At 40.3% G+C, this 25,287-nt stretch overlaps 1 protein-coding gene across 1 annotated transcript; it reads left to right on the forward strand.

Moving 5' to 3' along the window:
• Positions 1-1,037: 1,037 nt before the first annotated feature.
• On the forward strand, positions 1,038-16,976 carry cbln4 (cerebellin 4 precursor). Its single transcript, XM_063015515.1, has 3 exons — positions 1,038-1,307; positions 14,511-14,627; positions 16,290-16,976. Exons 1-3 carry the CDS (start codon positions 1,038-1,040, stop codon positions 16,485-16,487), a joined length of 585 nt encoding a protein of 194 aa, XP_062871585.1. The 3' UTR covers positions 16,488-16,976.
• The last annotated feature ends 8,311 nt before the right edge of the window (positions 16,977-25,287 follow it).

Below are 25,287 nucleotides of genomic sequence, written 5' to 3' on the forward strand. Positions count from 1 at the left end.
TACAATGATGCATTTGATGTCCTGGGACCAGTATTTTATTTTTTTTATATGTTCCATGATCATTGGTATCTAATTCAATCAAAATGCTTGTTTTATGTAAAAGATATTAATAGCAACCATGTCATATCACGTTTGGTGATCCCATGATGCCCATTATTGGCCTCATTGTGCAATATTGTCACATGTCACTTTACTATTTAATAAATTAATTACTATTCAATCTTTACACTAAAATTATACCTCATGCATCATTACAGTTACCAGTTATCCATTTGATGTAAATTACAAGAAATACTTAGTTCTAGTTTTTCTGTTTGCTTTTGTTTTGTACTGTTAATTATTTGTTGTATTATGCTACTGGGGCTTTAATTTCCTTCGGGATCAATAAAGTATCTATCTATCCATCCATCCATCTACCTATCTATTCCAGATGCCCCATTTTCCTAAGTGAATCCAGGTGATTTTGAAGGGTTCACAAACATTTTTCTAACTATAGAAACTCTGCACAGCCACGATTAGATTAACTAAGGTACCCACAGATCACATGGCGCATCATGACGAGAAGAAGGTGTTATGTGACTTAAAGTAGAGCCAAAACACCGGCGCTGCGCAACTCTGCGCGCATAACTGCACAAAGCTGGCACCAAGGCGACACGCGCAAAACAGGGCAGAGCGGATTACAGGGCATATCTAAACCGTGGTTACTTTCGTTTGCTTTGTGTGGGTGCTATTTAATTGGGTAGGAATTGCGCACGCATTGCGGTTAATGCTCAGTCGGGCAGCAGTGGTAGCAGAGAGCAGAGCTCCAGAAACGCGAGCAGAAGCGGGTGTGGATGGAGTGATGAGACGCACCTGCCTGGCATACTGCATCACCACGTTCCTCCTGCTGGACCTTCCACCACTGAAAGCATCCCTCTCTTAGCAGAACGCACGAATCTGAATCTGAAAATGACTCTCATCCCTGAATCCAACGTCAGGGTTTAGGCGCAGGAACCAAGCGGAACATTTTTGGAAGTTGGTGTGTCAGGATCTCCACCATGCCGCGCATCTACTTGGCTCTTATACTTGGCATGCTGGTACTTCTGGAGCTCGGCATGGCGCAGAATGATACAGAGCCCATCGTGCTGGAGGGGAAATGTCTGGTGGTGTGCGACTCGAACCCGGCTACTGATGCCCGAGGCTCTTCGTCTCCGCTTGGCATTTCGGTGCGCGCCGCCAACTCCAAGGTGGCATTCTCAGCCGTGAGGAGCAACAACCACGAACCCTCAGAGATGAGCAACAAAACCCGTATCATCTACTTCGACCAGGTACTTTACTATTATTTTCATTTATGCATGAATAAGATTGGCATTATAATGTAATACAAACTATATAATATACAATAATAAATAATAGTACAAAATAATATACATAATATACTAAATCAGGTCAAAGTTTGGAATAAATTAGGTCTATAAATGTGCTTATTTCAGAAATGTCATGTATTTCCCTAACTTTTAATAAGCTTTCCATCCTGGTCAGAGTCTGGCACCTTGCTGGACAATTGTAACCATGTACTCTGGTCAGATTAAACATGGCAACAAACATTCAAGGATTATTAGGTGTAAAAAGGTCCAACCTGTCTGACTTTGCCAAGAAACTATAACAAAAACTGGATCTTACTGCACCATGGTGATCCAAAATCCACATTAACACTCAAATTGATGTACTGAATACGAAATCAAGATTTAATGAGTCAGGTAGGGGTGGATGGCTATAATACACATAGGATTGGTACCGTTCCATCACAAGGCAACACAGTAACACCTTATGACAGTTTAAGCAGCCAGTACAGCTTTGGGTGGTGGGAGGAGTACGTATGGAGTAAGTTCACTGTTAAAAAACTTGTGGATGCTCATGTACAGTACATTTGTACAATGTGGAAACATGCAACTCCACTTTCAGACAATTACCAGAAGCAAGATTTGAACTCTATGTTGCTCCTGATGCCAGCACGGGGTTTAAATCTAAAAATAAAGTTGCATTTGGAGTTGAAAAAGGCATCAAAAGGTAAATAAATTGATACACTTTGGGTTGTGTGTTGTCTACTTGTCTTTATAGCCTTCCTTTCAGTGTTGTGAGATCCCACAGCACACTGCTCCTATAAGTGAATAGGTTAGTGTGTTGTGCTCTGCAGTGGACTGCTTTTTATGAAGCACCAGACCTATTGCAACCCTAATCAGAATAAAGTGGTGCGGTATGATAGATAGATAGATCGATAGATAGATAGACAGACAGACAGACAGATATATAGGATAGATAGATAGATAGTAGATAGATAGATAGATAGATAGATAGATAGATAGATAGATAGATAGATCAATAGTGGTGGAGAAAATAGAAATCACATGCTAAATGTTATACTATTAAATACTATTGTAAATGAACAACTGGGGCGGCACGGTGGCTAAGTGGGTAGCACTGTCGCCTCACAACAAAAAGTTCACCAGGTGGGGCGGTCCGGGTCCTTTCTGTGTGGAGTTTGCATGTTCTCCCCGTGTCTGTGTGGGTTTCCTCTCGGTGCTCCGGTTTCCTTCCACAGTCCAAAGATATGCAAGTGAGGTGAATTGGAGATACAAAATTGTCCATGACTGTGTTCGATATAACCTTGTGAACTGATGAACCTTGTGTAATGAGTAACTACCATTCCTGTCTTTTTTTTTCTGGCTGGTTAAAGGCTTGATTGAAACAACTAAAATTAAAATAACTAACTGGTGTTCAGGTAGTTTGCTGGAAATTCTCTCTGTAAAAACACAATTTATATGAATAGTATACAATAGTTTATAATACTATATACTTCACTATACACTGATCAGCCATAACATTTAAACCACCTTCTTGTTTCTACACACATTGTCCATTTTATCAGCTCCACTTACCTTATAGGAGCACTTTGTAGTTGTACAATTACTGACTGTAGTCCATCTGTTTCTCTGCATGCTTTGTTACCCCCCTTTCATGGTGTTCTTTTATGGTCAGGACTCTCCCAGGACCACTACAGAGTAGGTATTATTTGGGTGGTGGATCATTCTCAGCACTGCAGTGACACTGACATGGTGGTGCTGTGTTAGTGTGTGTTGTGCTGGTATGAGTGGATCAGACACAGCAGCGCTGCTGGAGTTTTTAAATACCGTGTCCCCTCACTGTCCACTCTATTAGACACTCCTACCTAGTCGGTCCACCTTGTAGATGTAAAGTCAGAGACGATCGCTCATCTATTGCTGCTGTTTGAGTTGGTCATCTTCTAGACCTTCATCAGTGGTCACAGGACGCTACCCACGGGACATTGACAGTGAGGTGTTTAAAAACTCCAGCAGCGCTGCTTGGTCTTATCCACTTATACCAACGCAACACACACCAATACACCACCACCATGTCAGTGTCACTGCAGTGCTGAGAATGATCCACCACCTAAATAATACCTGCTCTGTAGTGGTCCTGATAAATACAGAAAAATACAGAACAGTTAATAGATTCTCTGGACAGAGTTTCATCCTTTCCTTTTTTATCCACCACTTTGTCCTTTGGCGACAATTGATCATTTGGCTTTAGTCCACTCCCCTTCCTTCCCATCCTACAGATAGCCAATCTTGTATGTCTAGATGCCGACTGGTCGACAGATGAACAGATAACATAATAGATAATAGAACACTGTGCCACCCGAGCGTCCTGCATTAGTAGTTAAAAAATTTGAAAATCGAAAAGTGTTTTTAATCAAACCTTTAACAGTTTTAACATACATCTCCCTTCACTAAAGATGTGTTAAACAGGTTAGAAAAATTCACCCTCTGATGTATTAGCTGAACTTCATACTTAAAAATTAGAATGTGAAAAGTCTAACCTTTAATTGACGTAAATTTATTCAGAGACGATCATTGGCACCCCTGCATGCAATACTTTGTAAAAGCAGAAGATGGCAGAAGCTTGATTTTGTGCTCAGTGAAGCATTTTTGTGTTGATGGAGACAGACTTCACCACAATTATTAGCACTCCTGGATAAGTAGATGAGTAAAAAGGGTTAAAGGGTTATAAGGAATTCACCTTGTTTTTGCTGAATTAGCCTAATCTCTCACTGATAAATGAGAAAAATACAAACTTTAACTGAAGTAAGTTCTATTAAGAGAAAAAATATCATTGGCACCACCTAGAAGTTTTTAGAAACAATGATAAGAAGCATTTTCTTCCATTCATATTATACTTTTTTAGGTAGATCAGAGCAACTAGGAAATTTCAAGCACTAATCACTAATTCATGACTTCCGGCATATATGTATATATAGAAGCACTTTGTAGTTCTACAATTACTGACTGTAGTCCATCTGTTTCTCTGCATGCTTTGTTAGCCCCCTTTCATGCTGTTCTTCAATGGTCGGGACTCTCCCAGGACCACTACAGAGCAGGTATTATTTGGGTGGTGGATCATTCTCAGCACTGCAGTGACACTGACATGGTGGTGGTGTGTTAGTGTGTGTTGTGCTGGTATGAGGGGATCAGTGCTGAGAATGATCCAGCTAAAAAAGTTTGTAGAGAAACAGATGGACTACAGTCAGTAATTGTAGAACTTGTAGAACTTCAAAGTGCTTTTATATGGTAAGTGGAGCTGATAAAATGGACAGTGAGTGTAGAAACAAGGTGGTGGTTTTAATGTTATGGCTGATCAGTGTGTATGTATGTTGTGGAAGCATTGGGAGTGTCAAGCGAGAACAAGGGAATTGGTTATATTCAATGCAATAGGAAAAAAACACTTTCAATCTTAAACATATTAAGTTAATTAGACCTTCTGGAATATGAATATGTCTCTAATTAAAATATATTACTGAAGAAAATTGGACCCCCTCCAAAACGTGTGCAGTAGCCGACTGCATCTTTTCACATGCACGAGGCGAGTTCATATGTGGATCAGGTTTGTGTACAGAGAGCCACACCCTGTCCACATTATTCTTCAACTGTGCAGGCGCCATCAATCATCCAGCAGAGGCCACAATCACATCAGTTATGAGGTCCTTATTCGGCTTTCCACCCTGTATGAACAACAGCCAATCGTGGTTCATATAGCTGCCCAGCCCAGCCGGATGGCAGAGCTTAGTTTTGAACCGATGAGTTTGAAATGTCAGCTCTGTGTGCTAGCATGTGATTCTTTTTTAACATAGGTGTATAGGGTGTTAAAATGAAAATGTTAGCCTATTATTTAATATTTAAGAATCATTCCTGCTGTTTTCAACTGTGTGGTGTATCTGCCTGGTCACAATTTCCGGCTTGATTAATTCTCCACATGCAGACTATGAACTAATTTGTTGCCTTTTCTATTCAAGGGTTGTTTAATAAATACCGTGTCCACTCACTGTCCACTCTATTAGACACTCCTACCTAGTTGGTCCACCTTGTAGATGTAAAGTCAGAGACGATCGCTCATCTATTGCTGCTGTTTGAGTTGGTCATCTTCTAGACCTTCATCAGTGGTCACAGGACGCTGCCCACGGGGCGCTGTTGGCTGGATATTTTTGGTTGGTGGACTATTCTCAGTCCAGCAGTGACAGTGAGGTGTTTAAAAACTCCAGCAGCATTGCTGTGTCATATCCACTCATACCAGCACAACACACACTAACACACCACCACCATGTCAGTGTCACTGAAGTGCTGAGAATGATCCACCACCCACATAATACCAGCTCTGTAGTGGTCATGGGAGAGTCCTGACCATTGAAGAACAGGGTGAAAGCAGGCTAAAAAAGTATGCAGAGAAGCAGATGGACTACAGTCAGTAATTGTAGAACTACAAAGTGCTTCTATGGTAAGTGGAGCTGATAAAATGTACTGTACAGTGAGTGTAGAAACAATGAGGTGGTCATAATGTTATGCCTAATCGGTGTATGTCACCCATGTCGTGGGTACTGATGCATTGTGGTCCATTTTCCCAAAATCAAGCTTAAACCTGGACTCATCTGACCAGAGCGCACATTTCCACTTTCATTTGCACAGTTTTCTCTTTGTTCAACAGAGTTTCAAGTTGCAATTCTTGATGCATTCAAACTATGTTAAGTGACAATGGTTTTCTGAAGCACTCCCGAGCCCATGTGGGTGTACTGATCACACTAGCGTGCCGATTTATCACGCAATCCTGCTTGAAGGTCATAAACATTCATCACTGATTTGTAGCCTTGTCCAACATGGACTAAGCATTCTCTGGATTCCCTAAATCTTTTCACAATATTATGTACGGTAGATGGTATAAGACCAAGTAGTGCGTCTAAATAATCTGCCTTATAAGTTTAATGTCTTATTAGAATCCTCTCTACTTAGGTAGCTGCCTAGGTAGGCAGTAGGCAGCAAGGTAGCTCATTAGGTTTTCAGAAAGACCCAAAGTAAAGTATGAAGGTGGGGCAGCTTCTCTTTAAATGGTATAGAGGCATTATACATCATTCAGAAAAATGTGAATATAGCAATCTAGCAAGACATTTTAGAGAGGCATTTAAAACACATTCCTAAAAAAGTTGGGACAGTAAAGCTTTTACCACTTTGTAATGTTGCCATTCCTTTTCACCACACTTAAAAGACGTTTTGGCACCGAGAAGACCAAGTGATTTAGTGTTTCAGCTTTTATTCTGTCCCATTCTTCCTGCAAACACGTCTTAAGATGTGCAACAGTACGGGGTCATTGTGTCACATTTTTGGTTTCAAAATTCTCGACTGCAGGCAGGCCAGTCCAGTACCCGTACCCACTTCTTCCACAGCCACGCCTTTGTAATGTGTGCAGCATGTGGTTTTGGACGTCCCTGTAAAAGATGACGTCTTGAAGGAAGCACATGTTGCTCTAAGATGTATGCTCAATGTACTTTTCTGCATTAATGCTGCCATCACAGAAGTGTAAATGACCTTTGCCAAGGGCACTAACACGACCCCATACCATGACAGACCCTGGCTTTTGGACTTGTTGCTGATAACAGTCCGGATGGTCCTTTTTGTCTTTGGTCCGGAGCACACAGCGTCCATTTTTTTCAAAAAAGACCTGGAATGCTGATTCATCTGACCACAATACACGTTTCCACTCTGTGATGGTCCATCCTAGATGCCTCCGAGCCCAGAGAAGTCGACGGCGCTTCTGGACATGGTTAACACAAGGCTTCTTTTTTGCACAGTAAAGATTTAATTTGTGCATGTAACTCTGTATTGTAGAGCTTGACAAAGGTTTGCCAAAGTAATCCCTCACCCATGTGGTTATATCAGCTATTGTTGAGTGGTGGTTCTTGATGCAGTACCGTCTGAGGGATCGAAGATCACAGGCGTTCAGCTTAAGCTTTTTCCTTTGGCCTTTACACACTAAAATTCCTCCTGATTCCTTGAATGGTTTAATGATATTATGCACTGTAGAGAAAGAAATATGCAAATCCCTTCACATTTTTATTTGAGGTTCATTGTTTTTAAACAGTTTAATACATTTCTCACACATTTGCTGACAAACTGGAGATCCTCTGATCATCTTTGCTCATCAACGACTCACTCAGCCTTTCCTGGATGCTGCTTTTGTACCAAACCATGATTACAATCACCTGTTTGGAATCACATCACTATTTAGTTTTTTCACCTCATTACTAGCCCTAAATTACTATCCCTGTCCCAACTTTTTTTGGAATGTGTTGCAGGCCTGAAATGCAGGAATGGATGTTTATTAATAAATGAAATGTTGAGCAGAGAAAACATGAAATATCTTGGGTTCAAACTGTCTGCAATCAAATACAAGTCAAAGTAAATGCAATTCATTAAAGCGGTGAATAAAAAAAGACATAAAAAATGTTGCTATTTACTTATACTAACATATTTCATTTGCACAAGTTCCACAAATGTTTGTGCGATTGGTTAAGATGCTTTAGATGAGTGTTCCTTGATGTGATTTTTCAAGTGTGATTACACCTGAAATTTGTAATCATATCACACAATCATGTCACTCAGCAATGTGCTAGACATATCAATTGCAATTTCTTTGCCTATTTTATGGAGCCCTAGTTCTTACATGATTCCCTAATTAGCATGTGCTATTAATCTGTAACCATTCTGCTTTTCATTTTCATTCTTTAAATACAGAAGGATGAAGGATACACAATTAATAGAGCATAGATTGGCATTTAGATTGACTGAACCATCAAGGTTAACTAAATTAGCTCATTTTCGATATTCAGTATTATTATAGTGTAGAATTTAACAGCCAGAGCTGAATCTGTAATCACCAAATCTTGTATATATATACACACTGATGAGGCATAACATTATGACCACCTTCCTAATATTGTGTTGGTCCCCCTTTTGCTGCCAAAACAGCCCTGACCAGTCGAGGCATTAAGTCTGACACCTTTCTATCAGAACCAGCATTAACTTCTTCAGCAATTTGAGCTACAATAACTTGTCTGTAGACTTCACTCCCCACGTGCATCAATGAGCCTTGGCCGCCCATGACCCTGTCGCCGGTTTACCACTGTTCCTTCCTTGGACCGCTTTTGATAGATACTGACCACTGCAGACCGGGAACACCCCACAAGAGCTGCAGTTTTAGAAATGCTCTGACCCAGTCGCCTAGCCATCACAATTTGGCCCTTGTCAAACTCGCTCAGATCCTCACGCTTGCTCATTTTTCTGACTTCTAGCACATCAATTTGAGGATAGAATGTTCACTTGCTGCTTAATATATCCCACCCACTAAGCCAAAAACTGTCTGACCCCAGCTCCCAAACAAGCTGGGATATGCAGAAAAAGAATTTCATTGTACTGTACACCGACCAGGCATAACATTATGGCCCCTGACAGGTGAATAGCCGCAGACCAGTCAGGGTACCAATGCTGACCCCATGTACACCACCGAAAGCACCAACAATGGGCACGTGAGCATCGGAACTGGACCACGGAGCAATGGAAGAAGGTGGCCTGGTCTGATGAATCATGTTTTCTTTTACATCACGTGGATGGCCGGGTGCGTGTGCGTCGCTTACCTGGGGAACACATGGCACCAGGATGCACTATGGAGTTTGAGGTGTTGACTTGGCCTCCAAATTGACCAGATCTTAATCCAATCGAGCATCTGTGGGATGTGCTGGACAAACAAGTTTGATCCATGGAGGCCCCACCTCACAACTTAGAGGAGTTAAAGGATCTGCTGCTGACATCTTGGTGACAGATACCACAGCACACCTTCAGGGGTCTAGTGGAGTCCATGCCTCGACGGGTCAGGGCTGTTTTGGTAGCAAAAGGGGGACCAAGACAATATTAGGAAGGTGGTCATAATGTATATACACTGAAAGTACAATAAAATATAAACAAAATACTTTATATTCATTTCTTCTATTCCTTCCTATTTATAAGGCTGAGTAAATAACTGTGTTTTTTAATGTAGGACACAAACCAACACGCGGCTTCTTATTTTGCTGAGATGTACTGTTTGCCTCGAGGACCTATTTATTCCTTAGTTATTACTTTGTCTACCGGGGCAGAGGGAAAAGTGATAAAGGACAGATGCCCGACCAGCTGCTTTCTGCCCCTGTTTTCTGCAAAACCCCACATCACAATGCAAACATCCAACCTAACATTCTGTCGAACCTATGAATCAAGCCCCCCCCCGAGGCCTTCCGTAAAACCCTGGCTGTGGAACGAGCGGCGCTGGCCTGCTGTGTATGGTGTGAGAGCGGTATGGATGCTAGCCACAATACCAGTGGGAACGACAGTGGTTCTGATGGCGCATAATCTTTCCAATATGCTTTGGACCAGGTGAGATGGGCTTTCAGAGGACTGAACTGTGTCCGTTTGAGTGAAAGCTGGAGCTTGTAGATATGCTTATGGAAGGCGAGTGTGTCTTATCTATGTCCCAAAAGGTTTATGGGAGAAAAGATGCAGGCGGGTACAGGTCATACAGAGTGGCGTCTCTGGCACAGAATGTCTGGTGGGGAACAATAAACTCTGTATGGGCTGTATGTGACTCGTCAGTGCAACTACACACAAACCTACTTGCATTTAATCCAAAAACAAACACACCTCATTAATGCAGTCACTAATACACACATTAATTAACCCAGAATATGAGTGACATCACTAATAACTGGATTTGATCGGACACAACTGGTGTATTACCTTCCTATATAGCAGAATATTCCAAGGTGAGGGAAGTGAGTATGTTTAATTTTAAGAAGTATAATCACACCGATCAGCCATAACATTAAAACCACCTCCTTGTTTTTACACACACTGTCCATTTTATCAGCTCTACTTACCATATAGAAGCACTTTGTAGTTCTACAATTACTGATTGTAGTCCATCAGTTTCTCTGCATGCTTTGTTATCCCCCTTTCATGCTGTTCTTCAATGGTCAGGACCCCCACAGAGTTGGATATTATTCAGGTTGTGGACGATTCTCAGCCCTGCAGTTACACTGACATGGTGGTGGTGTGTTAGTGTGTGTTGTGCTAGTAGGAGTGGATCAGACACTGCAGCGCTGCTGAAGTTTTTAAATACCGTATCCACTCACTGTCCACTCTATTAGACACTCCTACCTAGTTGGTCCACCTTGTAGATGTAAAGTCAGAGACGATCGCTCATCTATTGCTGCTGTTTGAGTTGGTCATCTTCTAGACTTTCATCAGTGGTCACAGGACGCTGTTGGCTGGATATTTTTGGTTGGTGGACTATTCTCAGTCCAGCAGTGACAGTGAGGTGTTTAAAAACTCCATCAGTGCTGCTGTGTTTTATCCACTCATACCAGCACAACACACACTAACACACCAGCACCATGTCAGTGTCACTGCAGTGCTGAGAATGATCCACCACCCAAATAATACCTGCTCTGTGGTGGTCCTGTGGGGGTCCTGATCATTGAAGAACAGGGTGAAAGGGGGCTAATAAAGCATGCAGAGAACCAGATGGACTACAGTCAGTAATTGTAGAACTACAAAGTGCTTCTATATGGTAAGTGGAGCTGATAAAATGGACAGTGTGTGTAGAAACAAGGAGGTGGTTTTAATGTTATGGCTGATCAGTGTATATCTATTTCTATACATACTGTATGATACAGTCTAACAAACTTAAAGCAATAAACCTCAGAAGAAACACATCTTCAAAACTTTATAAAAATAAAGAAAGTTAAACATGTTTATGTAGCATTCTTTTATCTGGTACAGGAACTATCTTGGTAGAAACACAATAAGTGTGCTAAAACCCCAATGGGTCTGAGAAACAATAGAGTCACAATCTTTAGCACCTTCTATACAGCCATATCCCAAAACCATGAGAAGCTTTAAGCGTAAGAAAAATAGCACATTTAATACAAAGTAGCATTGAAATTGGGCCATTGCCCTGGAACAGGTATTTTTAGCAATACAATCATATACAGTAGATTACCCCCCCCCAATAGATAATAAAAACAGAAAAAGCCTAGAAAGAGCGCTGCTTTATTCTCTTTATTGAAAAATAGCAGAGTCTATAAACATGGAGATGCCCTAAATCTTCCTGAAGTCCCAGAATATTGGGCCAGCAAGATACAATATTATACATCTGGCACAGGATTCGAGCTATATTATCAGATACTTAGCTGTTTATTGCATAGCAACCAATATGTCCAAAATGCATTTATATTTACAGCTTTATTAGATGTTAATTATAGTAAAAAGTAGGAAATTAATCTTGGATGTGGTTTAATATGCACACAAATGTGCCACATTAGTACATTTGATGGTAACACCATATATCTATGAATTCTCATACTAGGAAATAAATAATAAGTTCTTATAAGGTTTCTTTAATACCAGATTCGTGAAGGTGGGGTAGAAGGCAAGAGACTAGTTTGCACTGAACAATTTGTGGGCAGAGCTATATGGTTCTTAAGGCTTTTTGTAGGGTGTGGGGCAGGTAATCAAGGTAAAAATAGTATATTGTCTGTAAGCTGTACGAGGTACATGATTTACATGCACAAATGCCACCTAAAACTTTACTGTGCAAAAAAGAGGCCTTATGTTATCCATGTCCAGGAGCGGCGTCAACTTCTCTGGGCTCGTAGGCATCTAGGATGGACCATCACACAATAGAAAGGGTGTATTGTGGTCAGATGGATCAGCATTCCAGGTCTTTTTTGGAAAAAAGGACCATCCAGACTGTTATCAGCAACAAGTCCAAAAGCCAGGGTCTGTCATGGTATGGGGCTGTGTCAGTGCCCTTGGCAAAGGTCATTTACACTTCTGTGATGGCAGCATTAATGCAGAAAAGTACATTGAGATCTTACAGCAACATAGGCTACCTTCAAGACGTCATCTTTTCCAAGGACGTCCATGCATTTTTCAACAAGACAATGCAAAACCACATGCTGCACACATTAAAAAAGTGGTAAATGCTTTACTGTCCCAACTTTTTTTGGAATGTGTTGCAGGCCTGAAATGCAGGAATGGATGTTTATTAAAAAATGAAATTAAGTTGAGCAGGTTCATCCTGTCTGCAATCAAATAAAAGTCAAAGTAAATCTAAGAAACCCTGTGTTTTTTTTATTATTTGCATTTTCTAAGCTGTCCCAACTTTTTCTGATTTCGGGTTGTATTTTAAGTGAAAGGTTCTAAAACAGGTTGCAGGTTTCGCTCACCGACTGGTAGGTGCTAGATGTGGCAGCTCGGAGGCAAATCGCCTTTTGCTTGGGGCTCAGAAATCATCTCTGAATTGCTATGTGTAAACTGTTCAACATGCTAAATATCTGGACCTGTCTGCGACTCAAAATCCTGTAGTGTGAAAGGTGTTGCAATCAGGTTGTGATTGTTGTGAACACAAGATACAGAAGGAAAACCCAGGGTTTTCCAGAATCAGAGAGTTTCTCAGAATCAGAATACATCAGCACACACAAGCTTTACAGTATTTGTGACCTTATCATCCACACCAAACCATCATACCAACGTTGCATTGCAACAAATATTTAGTTGACTTCCAACTCTCTCTGCAGAACAGACGATCCCTGCTGGCCACGTAGCCAAACCCACTCCTTTACCCAAACTCGTCTGTGATTCCTCCTGGTGATAGATGGTGAAGTTTGTGACCCCCTATCACTAATCAGTCATGTAGTGTGAAAACCACAACGACTTAAAAGACTTCTGATTACAAGAGATCAAGCTGTAAAGTGTGAACTGTACAGCGATCTGAACACCTTGAAAGTCGTGGTGTGAACTTACTATTTTACACATTCAATGCAGCTATTGAATATGGATAAGGTCAATTACATGTCCCTATAGACTGTATACAAACTAAAATAAATAATGACCATACAATGGATCTATGTTGGGCATTAGGCTCTGAAGAATGCTAATTAATGCCAACAAATTTTGTTCAGTCTAAGCTGATTATATTTTAAGCCCTGGACAAATGTCAAACGCTGCACATACGTCTAATTGTACCAGAGCATAAAGTTAGTCATCTGAGGCAGGGATATCATTCATTCCAAGACAAGTTAGCAGGCTATGTTTTTTTATAATTAGAATCAGAAGTCTAATCCATCCATCCAGTTGATCCAGTCAATCTATCCATCCAATTGATCCAATCCTATCATCAAATTGGATCCATCCATCGGATGGATTGGCTGGATTGGATGGATTTATTGGCTGGATTGATAGATGTATTGACTGAATGGATAAATGGATTTGATGGATGGATTGGATGGATTAATTGGCTGGATTGATGGATGTATTGACTGAATGGATGAATGGACTGGCTGGATGAATACATGGATTTGATGGATGGATGGATGGATTGGCTGGATTGATCAAATCCCTCCATCCATCCAGCCAGCCAGCCAATCCATCAAATCCATGTTTTTATATACTTAGAATCAAAAGTCCTTGAATTAAGATAATTAAAAAGGTTAGGTTTAAGGTTGCCAGATATTTTTTCTAAATTGGTACCAAATCATTAATTGTAAATAGATGTGAATGAAACACAAACTCAATAATCTGGATTGTTTACATACTTTGGTTGTATGGTGTATATACTAGGCCTATGAGGAAGGAAATTGGCATTTAGTGTCAGAGACAGAGACGATCACTCATCTATTGCTGCTGTTTAAGTTGGTCATCTTCTAGACTTTCATCAGTGGTCATAGGACACTGCCCATGGGTCATACCAACACAACACACACTAACACACCACCACCATGTCAGTGTCACTGCAGTGTTGAGAATGATCCATCACCTAAATAATACCTGCTCTGTGGTGGTCCTGTGGGGGTCCTGACCATTGAAGAACAGCATGAACGGGGGTTAACAAAGCATGCAGATAAACTGTAGAACTACAAAGTGCTTCTATGTGGTAAGTGGAGCTGATAAAATGGACAGTGAGTGTAGAAACAAGGAGGTGGTTTTAATGTTATGGCCGAGTATAATCTTGACTTATACAGTGTGGCTTAGGTAGGCATTTTTGCTATTAATACCTATTCAATACCTCTGAAATCTGTTTTTCTTTTCACTCTACAGGTTCTTGTAAACATTGGGAACTATTTCACATTGGACTCTGTATTTCTGTCTCCTCGCAAAGGCATTTACAGCTTCAACTTTCATGTTATTAAAGTGTACCAGAGCCAAACCATACAGGTGAGAATTCCAATTAACAATGCTTTACTGATATTACATAAAATACTTCAATAATTCAATAATTCGAAACAAATGGATGAATACAAATTTTCAGAATAGTTAAAAAATTTCTGAACAGTTGAGTATGTACAGTATGTAAGCAACTGAGGATTAAGGGTCTTTCTCAGGGGCCCAATAGTGGCCTCATGTGTTTATAGTCATTAAAGAAGCTTGTTGTTTTATACGGTCAAGCCAGAAAGTTTGCACGCCCCTTTCACCTTCTCCACGTTTTATTACATTACAGACTCATTCTATAATAGATTCAATAGAAAAATCAAAATGTAAAATATCATATGTACACAAGTATGCACACCCTTCGATATGCCACCCAAAAGTGAGCTGAGGTGCAGTTTGTTCTCACTGATACTGCTTGAGATGTTTCTACAATTTAATTGGAGTCCACCTGTGGTAAATTCAATCGATTGGACATGATTAGGGGTTGCCAACACCTGCATATATAAGGTCACACAGTTGACAGTGCATATCAGAGCAAACTCCAAGCCATGGGGTCAAAGGAATTATCTGCAGACCTCAGAAACAGGATTGTGTCAAGGCATTGACCTGGAGAAGGGTACAGAAAAAACTACTGCAGCTTTATGGGTCTCAAAGAGCATGGTGGCCACCAAAGGAGTTTGGAACCACCAAAAATCTTCCTAGACCTGGCTGCCTGGCAAAACTGAGCGATCGGGGAAGACGGGCCTTGGCCAGGGAGACGAGTGGGAACCCGAGGGTCACTCTGACAGAGCTCCAGCATATCCTTGTGGAGATGGGAGAACCTATCAGAAGATCAACCATCCAGGCAGCACTGCACAAATCACGCCTTTATGGTAGTGGCCAGATGGAAGCCTCCTTAGTAAAAGGCACATGACAGCCCGCTTGGAGTTTGCCAAAAGGCACCTAGAGGACTCTCAAACCATGAGATTCTCTGGTCTTGAACTTTTTGGCCTGAATACCTGAATACCAAGCGTGACATCTAGAGGAAACCAAGCACAGCTTATCACCTGGCTAATGCCATCCCTACAGTGAAGCATGGTGGTGGAAGCATCCTCATAGAGGGAAACATGAATGCAGCTAAGTACACCAAGATCCTTGAAGAAAACCTGCTCCAGAGCGCTCTGGACTTCAGACTGGGGTGAAGGTTTACCTTCCAACATGACAACGACCCGAAGCACACAGCCCAGAGAACAAAGGAGTGGCTTCAGAGAAAGTCTGTGAATGTCCTTGAGTGGCCCAGCCAAAGCCCAGACCCCTGAATCCAATCCAACATCTGTGGAAGGAGCTCAAAATGACCGTGTACTTAAAATCTCTTAATAATATCATAGACTGTAGATGGTAAAAAAAATTCAACTAAAGGTCTTTCTCAGGGGTCCAATAATGGCAACTTGGCAGTGGTGGGGTGGTGGTGCTTGAATTAACTACTCTGATCTCTAGTACATCTGATCATCAGTCCAGTACCTGACCACTGACCACCACTGGCCTTGTTAGATATACAGACCTGATATCCTAAATGTATTGTAATATGCTAACAAATGCATGATATACAGTGTTTACTGTACCTTGTTCTGAATAACGTCCTGCTGCACTTGCTTGATGAATTTAGACTTGTCCTCCTCTGTCTTTCAGGTGAACTTGATGCTTAATGGAAAACCGGTCATCTCTGCCTTCGCAGGCGACAAAGACGTAACACGGGAGGCCGCTACCAACGGCGTTCTCCTCTACCTGGACAAAGAAGACAAGGTTTATCTAAAACTGGAGAAGGGAAACTTGGTGGGTGGGTGGCAGTACTCTACATTCTCTGGATTCCTCGTGTTCCCTCTGTAAAGAGGACCTGACTGCTGATTCCTCCATGAGCCACCAATGTATCGTCATCTAACCTAACCTAACCTAACCTAACCTAACCTAATCCGTATGCATTAATAAGAACTGTCAGAACTGAAGGCATTTCTTCAGACGCTCATTTAATGTCCCAAAGGTGAAAGGAACCTTTGGTAAAGTGTCATTGTGGCAACTAGATATCGAGAAAATGTGTGTTCCACTTTTTTTCACGACGCAAATCCGCACCCAAGAACCTGCTGCAAGTCATCGTTGCCTTCATATATATCGAACCGAAGAGTTAAGCCTCGTCACTTTCAAAGATTTCAAAGTGGATTTTTCGTACCATGCGTCAAATAGTGGATTTGCTGATGTCTGTAGGTGTTGTTTGTAGCTGTTCATCCATTAAATGTTTGATATTGTAAAATATAAATCATTTTCTTGGAAGGGTGTCTCTTTGTGATGTTGGCACATTAAAGGGAGCTCTGTTGGAAAATGTGAAGAATAAAAAAATCAGAGAAACAAAGAAACACAAAGCAATAGAGCACTTTACGTTTATCATATACAACACTAAACTCTACAGATAATAAATCAGGGGCCACAGATCTTGAATTATTATTATTATTTTGTATTAAAATTTTTTATTTCTTAACTTACATATATTAACTGAAAAGTCCAAGAAATACAAGGTAGATTTAACACATATTTTGTTAATTCTCAGTCTTATTTTACAATCCCAAATCAGAAACAGTTGGGACAGTGTTCCTTACATTTACTTTGAATTTTATTTCACTGCAGACAGGATGAACCTGAGATATTTCATTTCATTTATTAATAAACATTCATTCATGCAGTGTAGGCCTGCAACACATTCCAAAATAATGAGGCAATTCCAAACAGGTGATTGTAATCATTGTTTGGCACAAAAGCAGCATACAGGAAAGGCTGAGTCTTTGATGAGCAAAGATGATCAGAGGATCTCCAGTTTGTCCACAAATGTGTGAGAAAATGATTGAAATGTTTAACAACAGTGAACCTCATAAAAAAAAAAAAAGATCGGAAGGGATTTGCATATTTCTTCCTCTACAGTGCATGATATCATTAAACCATTCAAGGAATCGGGAGGAATTTCAGTGCGTAAAGGCCAAGGGTGCAAGCTGAACGCCTGTGATCTTCGATCCCTCAGACGGTACTGCATCAAGAACCACCACTCAACAATAGCTGATATAACCACATGGGTGAGGGATTACTTTGGCAAACCTTTGTCAAGCACTACAATACAGAGTTACAAGCACAAATGCCACTTAAATCTGTACTGTGCAAAAAAGAAGCCTTGTGTTAACCATGTCCAAAAGCCAGGGTCTGTCATGGTATGGGGCTGTGTCAGTGCCCTTGACAAAGACACTTCTGTGACGGCAGCAGTAATGCAGAAAAGAAAAAAACAAATGCTGTCTTCAAGACTCGTTTTTCAACAAGACAATGCAAAACCACATGCTGCACACATTACAAAGGCATGGCTGTGGAAGAAGATGGTACGGGTACTAGACTGGCCTGCCTGCAGTCCTGACCTGTCCCTAATAGAGAATGTGAGGAGAATTTTGAAACGAAAAATGCAGTTGAAGTTGAGCAGATAAAATATCTCAGGTTCATCCTGTCTGCAATCAAATAAAAGTCAAAGTAAATGTAAGAAACTCTGTGTTTTTTATTATTTGCATTTTCCATGCTGTCCCAACTTTTTTTTAATTTGGGGTGGTAATTAAAAAATAACAGCTGTAGTGTTTTATCAGAAAGGTCATCTATTTTACACTGCTGAAGACCCCTACCCTGACCGAAAAGGCCTACCTAACACACCTCTGACACGTGTGCAGCTGCCAGCGACAGCTTCACACAGAGCAGTATCGCGTCTAGTCACGCACTGCTCTCCATTCAGCTCTTCACAACTGTAGCAGTAAGAAGGAATCCTTTCAACTGCCTATTCAGACTGATGCAGCCAATCATGTCTGTGTAAGAGCCCGACCGGTTGATAGCACAGCTGAGACTTAAACTCGGATCTCAAAGGTGATGGGCTAGAATATTAGACTGCTGCACCATAAGAAATGTTACCTAATACAAATGCTTGCTTCATGATTGCCAGTTCATTTTTAAGGATGACATAAACTGTCATAAGGTTTAGTAACTTGTCATACTGTATAATGTTTAAGAAGAGTTGTCATCTGTTACAAAATCTAAATATCATAGAAAAATGATTATATACATTTAAAAAAGAGAATATAAACACATTGAAGCTGGAATGTTGTGTGGTCACCAACTTTGCTAATGAATTTAAAATATTAATGACAATTTTAAAAGTCATACAGTACATTCACGTTCTGTTTTACCACTGTTTTATCCTGATCTGGGTCACAGTGGGTCTGATTCATTAGGCTAAATCTAAAAAAAAACACCTCTGAACAGTCCGCAAGTGGCTAACTAACTGTCCTGACTGCATGTCTTTGGACTTGTGCGAGGAAACAGGAGCACCCAGAGGAAACCCGAGCAGACACAGGAAGAACATGCAAACCTCACACCAGAAGGACTCTGACTGCCTGGCTGGGGAATCAAACCCAGGACCTTCTTGTCATAAACATGTTATAGCAAATATCATTATCACTCTTGTGAATTGCTATTTAAGTTAATGTCTAGTAATAAAGCAATTTTATATTATATTTATTGGTAATTCAATGACACCTGTCATAATACATACAGATGTTATAACATTTCATACTGTAACAAGCCCACAGATGTTTTGTTTCTTTCATTTGTTACTTTGGCCACCACTTAATTTTCTGTTACCTGCTTTGTTTGTGGCTTTTTGCCACATAATTTTGTTTACCTTAATCCAGATGTTGGGCTGAACCTGGCACCTAAGTGGTGAGGCGCATCATTTCACTATACACAGACGTAGTCCAGTTCTGTAGGGATACTGGCTATTCTGTGTGGAGAACAACATTTAAAAAAGCATTATTTATTTATCTGTTTTACAACCCCAAATCAGAAAAAGTTGGGACAGTATGGAAAATGCAAATAAAATAAAATGCAGTGTTCCCTACGTTTACTTTGACTTTTATTTGATTGCAGACAAATTGAACACAAGGTATTTCATGTTTTATCTGCTCAACTTTGTTTCATTTGTTAATATACCTTCATTCCTGCTTTTCAGACCTGCAACACATTCCAAAAAAAGTTGGGACAGGGGCAATTTAGGGCTAAACAGGTGATTGTAATAATGGTTTGATACAAAAGCAGCATTCAGGAAAGGCTGAGTCTTTGATGAGCAAAGATGATCAGAGGATTCAGTTTGTCAACAAATGTGTGAGAAAATGATTAAAATGTTTAAAAACAATGTACCTCAAAGAAAAATGGGAAAGGATTTGCATATTTCTCCCTCTACAGTGAATAATATTATTAAACGATTCAAGAAATCAGAAGGAATTTCAGTGCGTAAAGGCCAAGGGCGCAAGCTTAAGCTGATCTTTGATACCTCAGACGGCACTGCATTATGTTAAACATGTCCAGAAGCGGTGTCGACTTCTGTGGGCTCGGAGGCATCTAGGATGGACCATCACACAGTGGAAATGTGTATTGTGGTCAGATAAATCAGCATTCCAGGTCTTTTTTGTGTGCTCCGGACCAAAGACGAAAAGGACCATCCAGACTGTTATCAGCAACAAGTCCAAAAGCCAGGGTCTGCCAAGACGTCTTTAAGTGTGGTGATAAGGAATGGCAACATTACAAAGTGGTAAATGCTTTACTGAATACTAGTATACTAGAATTCCATTACTGCCCAACCCAAAATATTACACAGTTATATCACTGGACATAAACTTGACATGACATGTTTATAACATATCAGATATTCTGTTGTGTCATTATTTTAATGCTATTTTAATCAGAACGAAATAAGGTAAAACAAATATAACTGGTTCAATGTATACAAAAAAAGACTGTGGTCCCAATGGTCTCATTTACACCCACAACTGCCATCTGGAGGCACACTAAGCATGTGTTAAAGTTTTTGCCTATTTCTATAAATATAGTCATAAAAAAGAGTTATTGTTTCATATCTTGAACCAAAAATGTAAAATTAGACGACCTAACACTGATTTTATTGTATTGTTTTATTTATTAATGGAAATAGTTACCCAAGTATTTGCCCCTTAGTTATTTAATCAACCACTAACCCAGAGATAATAAATAAATAAAAATAAATAAAGCCCTTCCAGCAGTGTAAAATTAGCTTCAAGGTCTCAATAAGCAGTATGTCGCAATGACAAGAAATTTTGGAAGAGATGAAAAAGTCAGTACTTGTAATATATTAGTCTAAAAGCTTTATCTAAGCTTGAACATCTCAATACTAATCCTCCCGGAAGTTTGCCAGCTTTCCAAATGCCGCTCAGGTTGCGCAGCGGTAAAAACACACACTAGCACACCAGAGCTGGGATTTCGAATACATCGTATCGAGTCTCAGCTCTGCCTGCCGGCTGGGCTGAGCAGCCACATGAACAACGATTGGCCTGTTGTTCATATAGGGGTGGGGTAGTAGTAAGCCAGATAGGGTCTCTCTCATAACTGATGCAATTACGACCTCTGCTGGCTGATTGATGGAGCCTGCACAGTTTGTTTGTTTATTAGGATTTTAACATCATGTTTTACACTTTGGTTACATTCAGGACAGAAACAGTAGTCACTCATTACACAAGGTTCATCAGTCCACAAGGTTATTTCAAACACGAACAGTCATGGACAATTGAGTATCTCCAATTCACCTCACTTGCATGTCTTTGGACTGTGGGAGGAAACCGGAGCACCTGGAGTAAACCCACGCAGGCACGGGGAGTACATGCAAACTCCACACAGTAAGGACCCGGACCGCCCCACCTAGGGATCGAACCCAGGACCTTCTTGCTGTGAGGCGACAGTGCTACCCACTTAGTCACTGTGCCGCCCCACCTGCATGTTTTTTCTAAACTAAAAACTAAAAGTTATAAATAGCAAAGTAGTTCTTCATTATTCAGTCCAGTCTGTGATAAAGTTCGCAGTTGGTTCTTGACATTTTTGGTGCAAACAAGCCAGGTGTCTGTCACATCTAGCAGGAGCAGCGTTGTTGGCATGACTAAGTAATTCATAAGTAGTTCAAAGTAGAACAAAGTAGTTCTTCATTATTAGTCCAGTCTGTGATAATGTTCGCAGTGGGTTCTTGACATTTTTGGTGCAAACACGCCAGGGCCTGTCACATCTAGCAGGAGCAGCGTTGTTGGTACGACTAAGTACTTCATAACCTCACACTTCGAAACACAAGCAAAACTGGCATTTTTAAAGTTATGTTGTTCTTAACTTGTTAAAGTTGTTCGTAAATCAGTAAGATCAATCGTTATCACAAAATAAACCTCTGCACCGGCTTAGTGTTTATATATTGTTTTTTTTTCTAAACTAAAAACTAAAAGTTATAAGTAGCAAAGTAGTTCTTCATTATTCAGTCCAGTCTGTGATAAAGTTCGCAGTGGGTTCTTGACATTATGGTGCAAACACGCCAGGTCCTAAATTCGTAAATCGCTAAGATCAATTGTGATTGCGAAATGAACCACTGCACCGGCTTAGTGCTTATATGTTGTTGTTTTTTTTTGTTTTTTTAATTTATTTATTACATAATTTATTACATCCATGTTATCTGGACGCACCCCAGAACTTTACTTAAGAACCCCTTGATCTATAACACAAAATCTAGTCAGCTCACAGCATTTATGAGGTTGACTTACATCCTATGAATACCAGTTTTCCCAAGCACTCACAGAAAATGTGCTTGCCATAGCTATAATGGTGCTCACAGCTCCCACTCACATTGCTTAATTAGTTATGTGTGTTGTATTGGCAGAAGCTGGGCAGCAGATCACGCTTATGCAACCACTGCTTGATTTGTAGAATGTAGAATGATGTTGATCTGCCTGTGAATTTTTAAGTCAGTTAGACCAACCCCAAAATGGACATCCCATTCCAAAACCATAAACATTGTGGCTATAACAGCCTCCACTTGTCTGTGAAGACTTTCCACAGGTTTTGTGATATTAAGACCATTCAGAAAAGAGTATTCGTGAGGTCACATGACAACCTGGCTCGCAATTGATGTTTCAATTCACACTAAGGGTTTTTATTGAGCCTGAGCTCAGGGCTCTGTGCACACCAATGAAGTTCCTCCATACAAACATCAAACCATGTGTTTATTTATCATGCTTTGTTTGCAAGGGTCTCCTGGGTAATATGCAATTGATGTAAAAGTCCAAATTTAAGGTTTGTGTTTAGCGATTTAATGTTTTTCATTCACGTAGCATAAAAAATATGAGGTGCAGTATGCAATATGAGGCGGTCCTAGCAATCATACAGTAATTACGTTAATGTAAGAGATTTTTCTGTGGTGTAAAAAGAAAAGTGATCACTTTTATATTAAGCTTTTTCCATATAATACATTTCAAGAGAAGACCAAGCTTAATGTGAATATTATTACTTTCATTTTGCACCACAGGTTGGTCATTTTAGTAGCAGAGAGTATTTATGACCAGTAATAATTAAGATTTGGTGTTCCTAGGTCATTATTGTAGTACAATAAGCCACAGTAAGCGTTTTTCCTTAAGGGTTAAGGGTTTTAGACTCTTTCTTTTCTCCATGTTTGTATTGTCTGAGTCGTATGAAACAGTTTTTTTTCATTGGAGGCAGCAAGCTGAGTCAAATGTGCAAGCTAAGCTGCACCACCACACTCTATAGGAAACAATGGCACAACTAGTGCAAAAGCCGTTTTTGCCGCTTCTCATGTGAATGCACCCTTAGGCAGTAGCAGAGATGTTCACAAAATACGAGTCTGAGTCAAGTCATGAGTCTTTAGGCCGAGTCAAGTCACGATTCAATATAATATACACCAAACATATATTGCAAATGTAGCAAAGAAATAAACAAATTCAGATAAGTTCAGATAAACAACAACAGATTAGAAACTGTATTTTGCCGTTTTACTTATTGCCTTTACTTTCCTAGTCATTGTGCAAATGAATGTAATTTCCGTAACAAGAAGGTACCAGTTAAAGCTTAAACTGATACGTTTTGTTTTCATTGCAATACAAAAGCGCTCGATAAATCACAGCACAGCAACCAAAATCCAAAACACAGCAAAAAAAATCATAACCACTGCTTACCTTAGCGTATGTTCTTCCAAATGCTATTACATTTATAAACATGTGTTGTCCCATTAGAAATATAATCTGTTATTTTGTAAATGTGCTTATAATTAAAAACCACCAAACTTTTCCTGGTTGTGAAGTAAAACACGGACTCGTTAGAAAACCAAGCAAGCATTTTATTGACACATCATCTGTGTGACGCAAACTGAATAAATGCAAATAACAGCATTTCTTACTAAAGATTATAATCAGAAGGTCTGATTGGTTCAGAAAGCGGTCTTTCAACCATTGGCGCCAATTCTGTAGGAGCGTTCCATTCACCCCAGTTGTTCCTGTGAAGTGCACTATGTAGGGTATTCCACCATTTTAAGTGAGATTCCAATCCAAAGGTAATTAAAATGTTCAAATGAAGTGAACTTCAAACTGTGTAGGGAGTAGGGAGCAATGCTTTATCACTACACCAGAAGCTGGCTGTAACATTTACTCATTGCGTGCATTGGGGATTAAGATGGCCAGAGCGTTAGTAGAGAGCAGAATACTTATAATAATAATTATACAGTGGGGCCAAAAAGTATTTAGTCAGCCACTGATTGTGCAGGTTCTCCTACTTAGAAAGATGAGAGAGGTCTGTAATTTTCATCATAGGTACACTTCAACTATGAGAGACAAAATGAGAAAAAAAAAATCCAGGAAATCACATTGTAGGATTTTTAAAGAACTTATTTGTAAATTATGGTGGAAAATAAATATTTGGTCAATAACAAAAGTTAAACTCAATACTTTGTAACATAACCTTTGTTGGCAATGACAGAGGTCAAACGTTTCCTGTAAGTCTTCACCAGGTTTGCACACACTGTAGCTGGTATTTTGGCCCATTCCTCCATGCAGATCTCCTCTAGAGCAGTGATGTTTTGGGGCAAAACAGACTTTCAACTCCCTCCACAAATTTTCTGTGGGGTTGAGGTCTGGAGACTGGCTAGGCCACTCCAGGACCTTGAAATGCTTTTTACGGAGCCACTCCTTTGTTGCCCGAGCGGTGTGTTTGGGATCATTGTCATGCTGGAAGACCCAGCCACGTTCCATCTTCAATGCTCTCACTGATGGAAGGAGGTTTTGGCTTAAAATCTCATGATACATGGCCCCGTTCATTCTTCCCTTAACACGGATCAGTCGTCCTGTCCCCTTTGCAGAAAAACAGCCCCAAAGCATGATGTTTCCACCCCCATGCTTCACAGTAGGTATAGTGCAACTCAGCATTCTGCTTCCTCCAAACACGACGAATTGAGTTTTTACCAAAAAGTTCCATTTTGGTTTCATCTGACCACATGATATTCTCCCAATCCTCTTGTAACGTTCCCTTTAAGGGGTATGAGCATGCGCATTAGAGAGAGCATCAGACAGCGATAGAGAAGCATGCATGGTGTTAGCTCGGGTTGTAGCCTGACTGTTTTATTCTACTGCTGCTGCTATCCGGATTGTGATGAATAGAAGTGTGGGTGCTCCTGTGCTAAATAAATACTCCCATTACCTGCATTGGTCGACTCGTGTGTGTGTGTGTGTTCTACCGACGACAGGGCAAGTAAATAAGCACCAATAATCTCTTG

Source organism: Trichomycterus rosablanca, chromosome 19 (genome assembly GCF_030014385.1).
Source record: "Trichomycterus rosablanca isolate fTriRos1 chromosome 19, fTriRos1.hap1, whole genome shotgun sequence".
NCBI classification, from domain to species: Eukaryota; Metazoa; Chordata; class Actinopteri; order Siluriformes; family Trichomycteridae; genus Trichomycterus; species Trichomycterus rosablanca.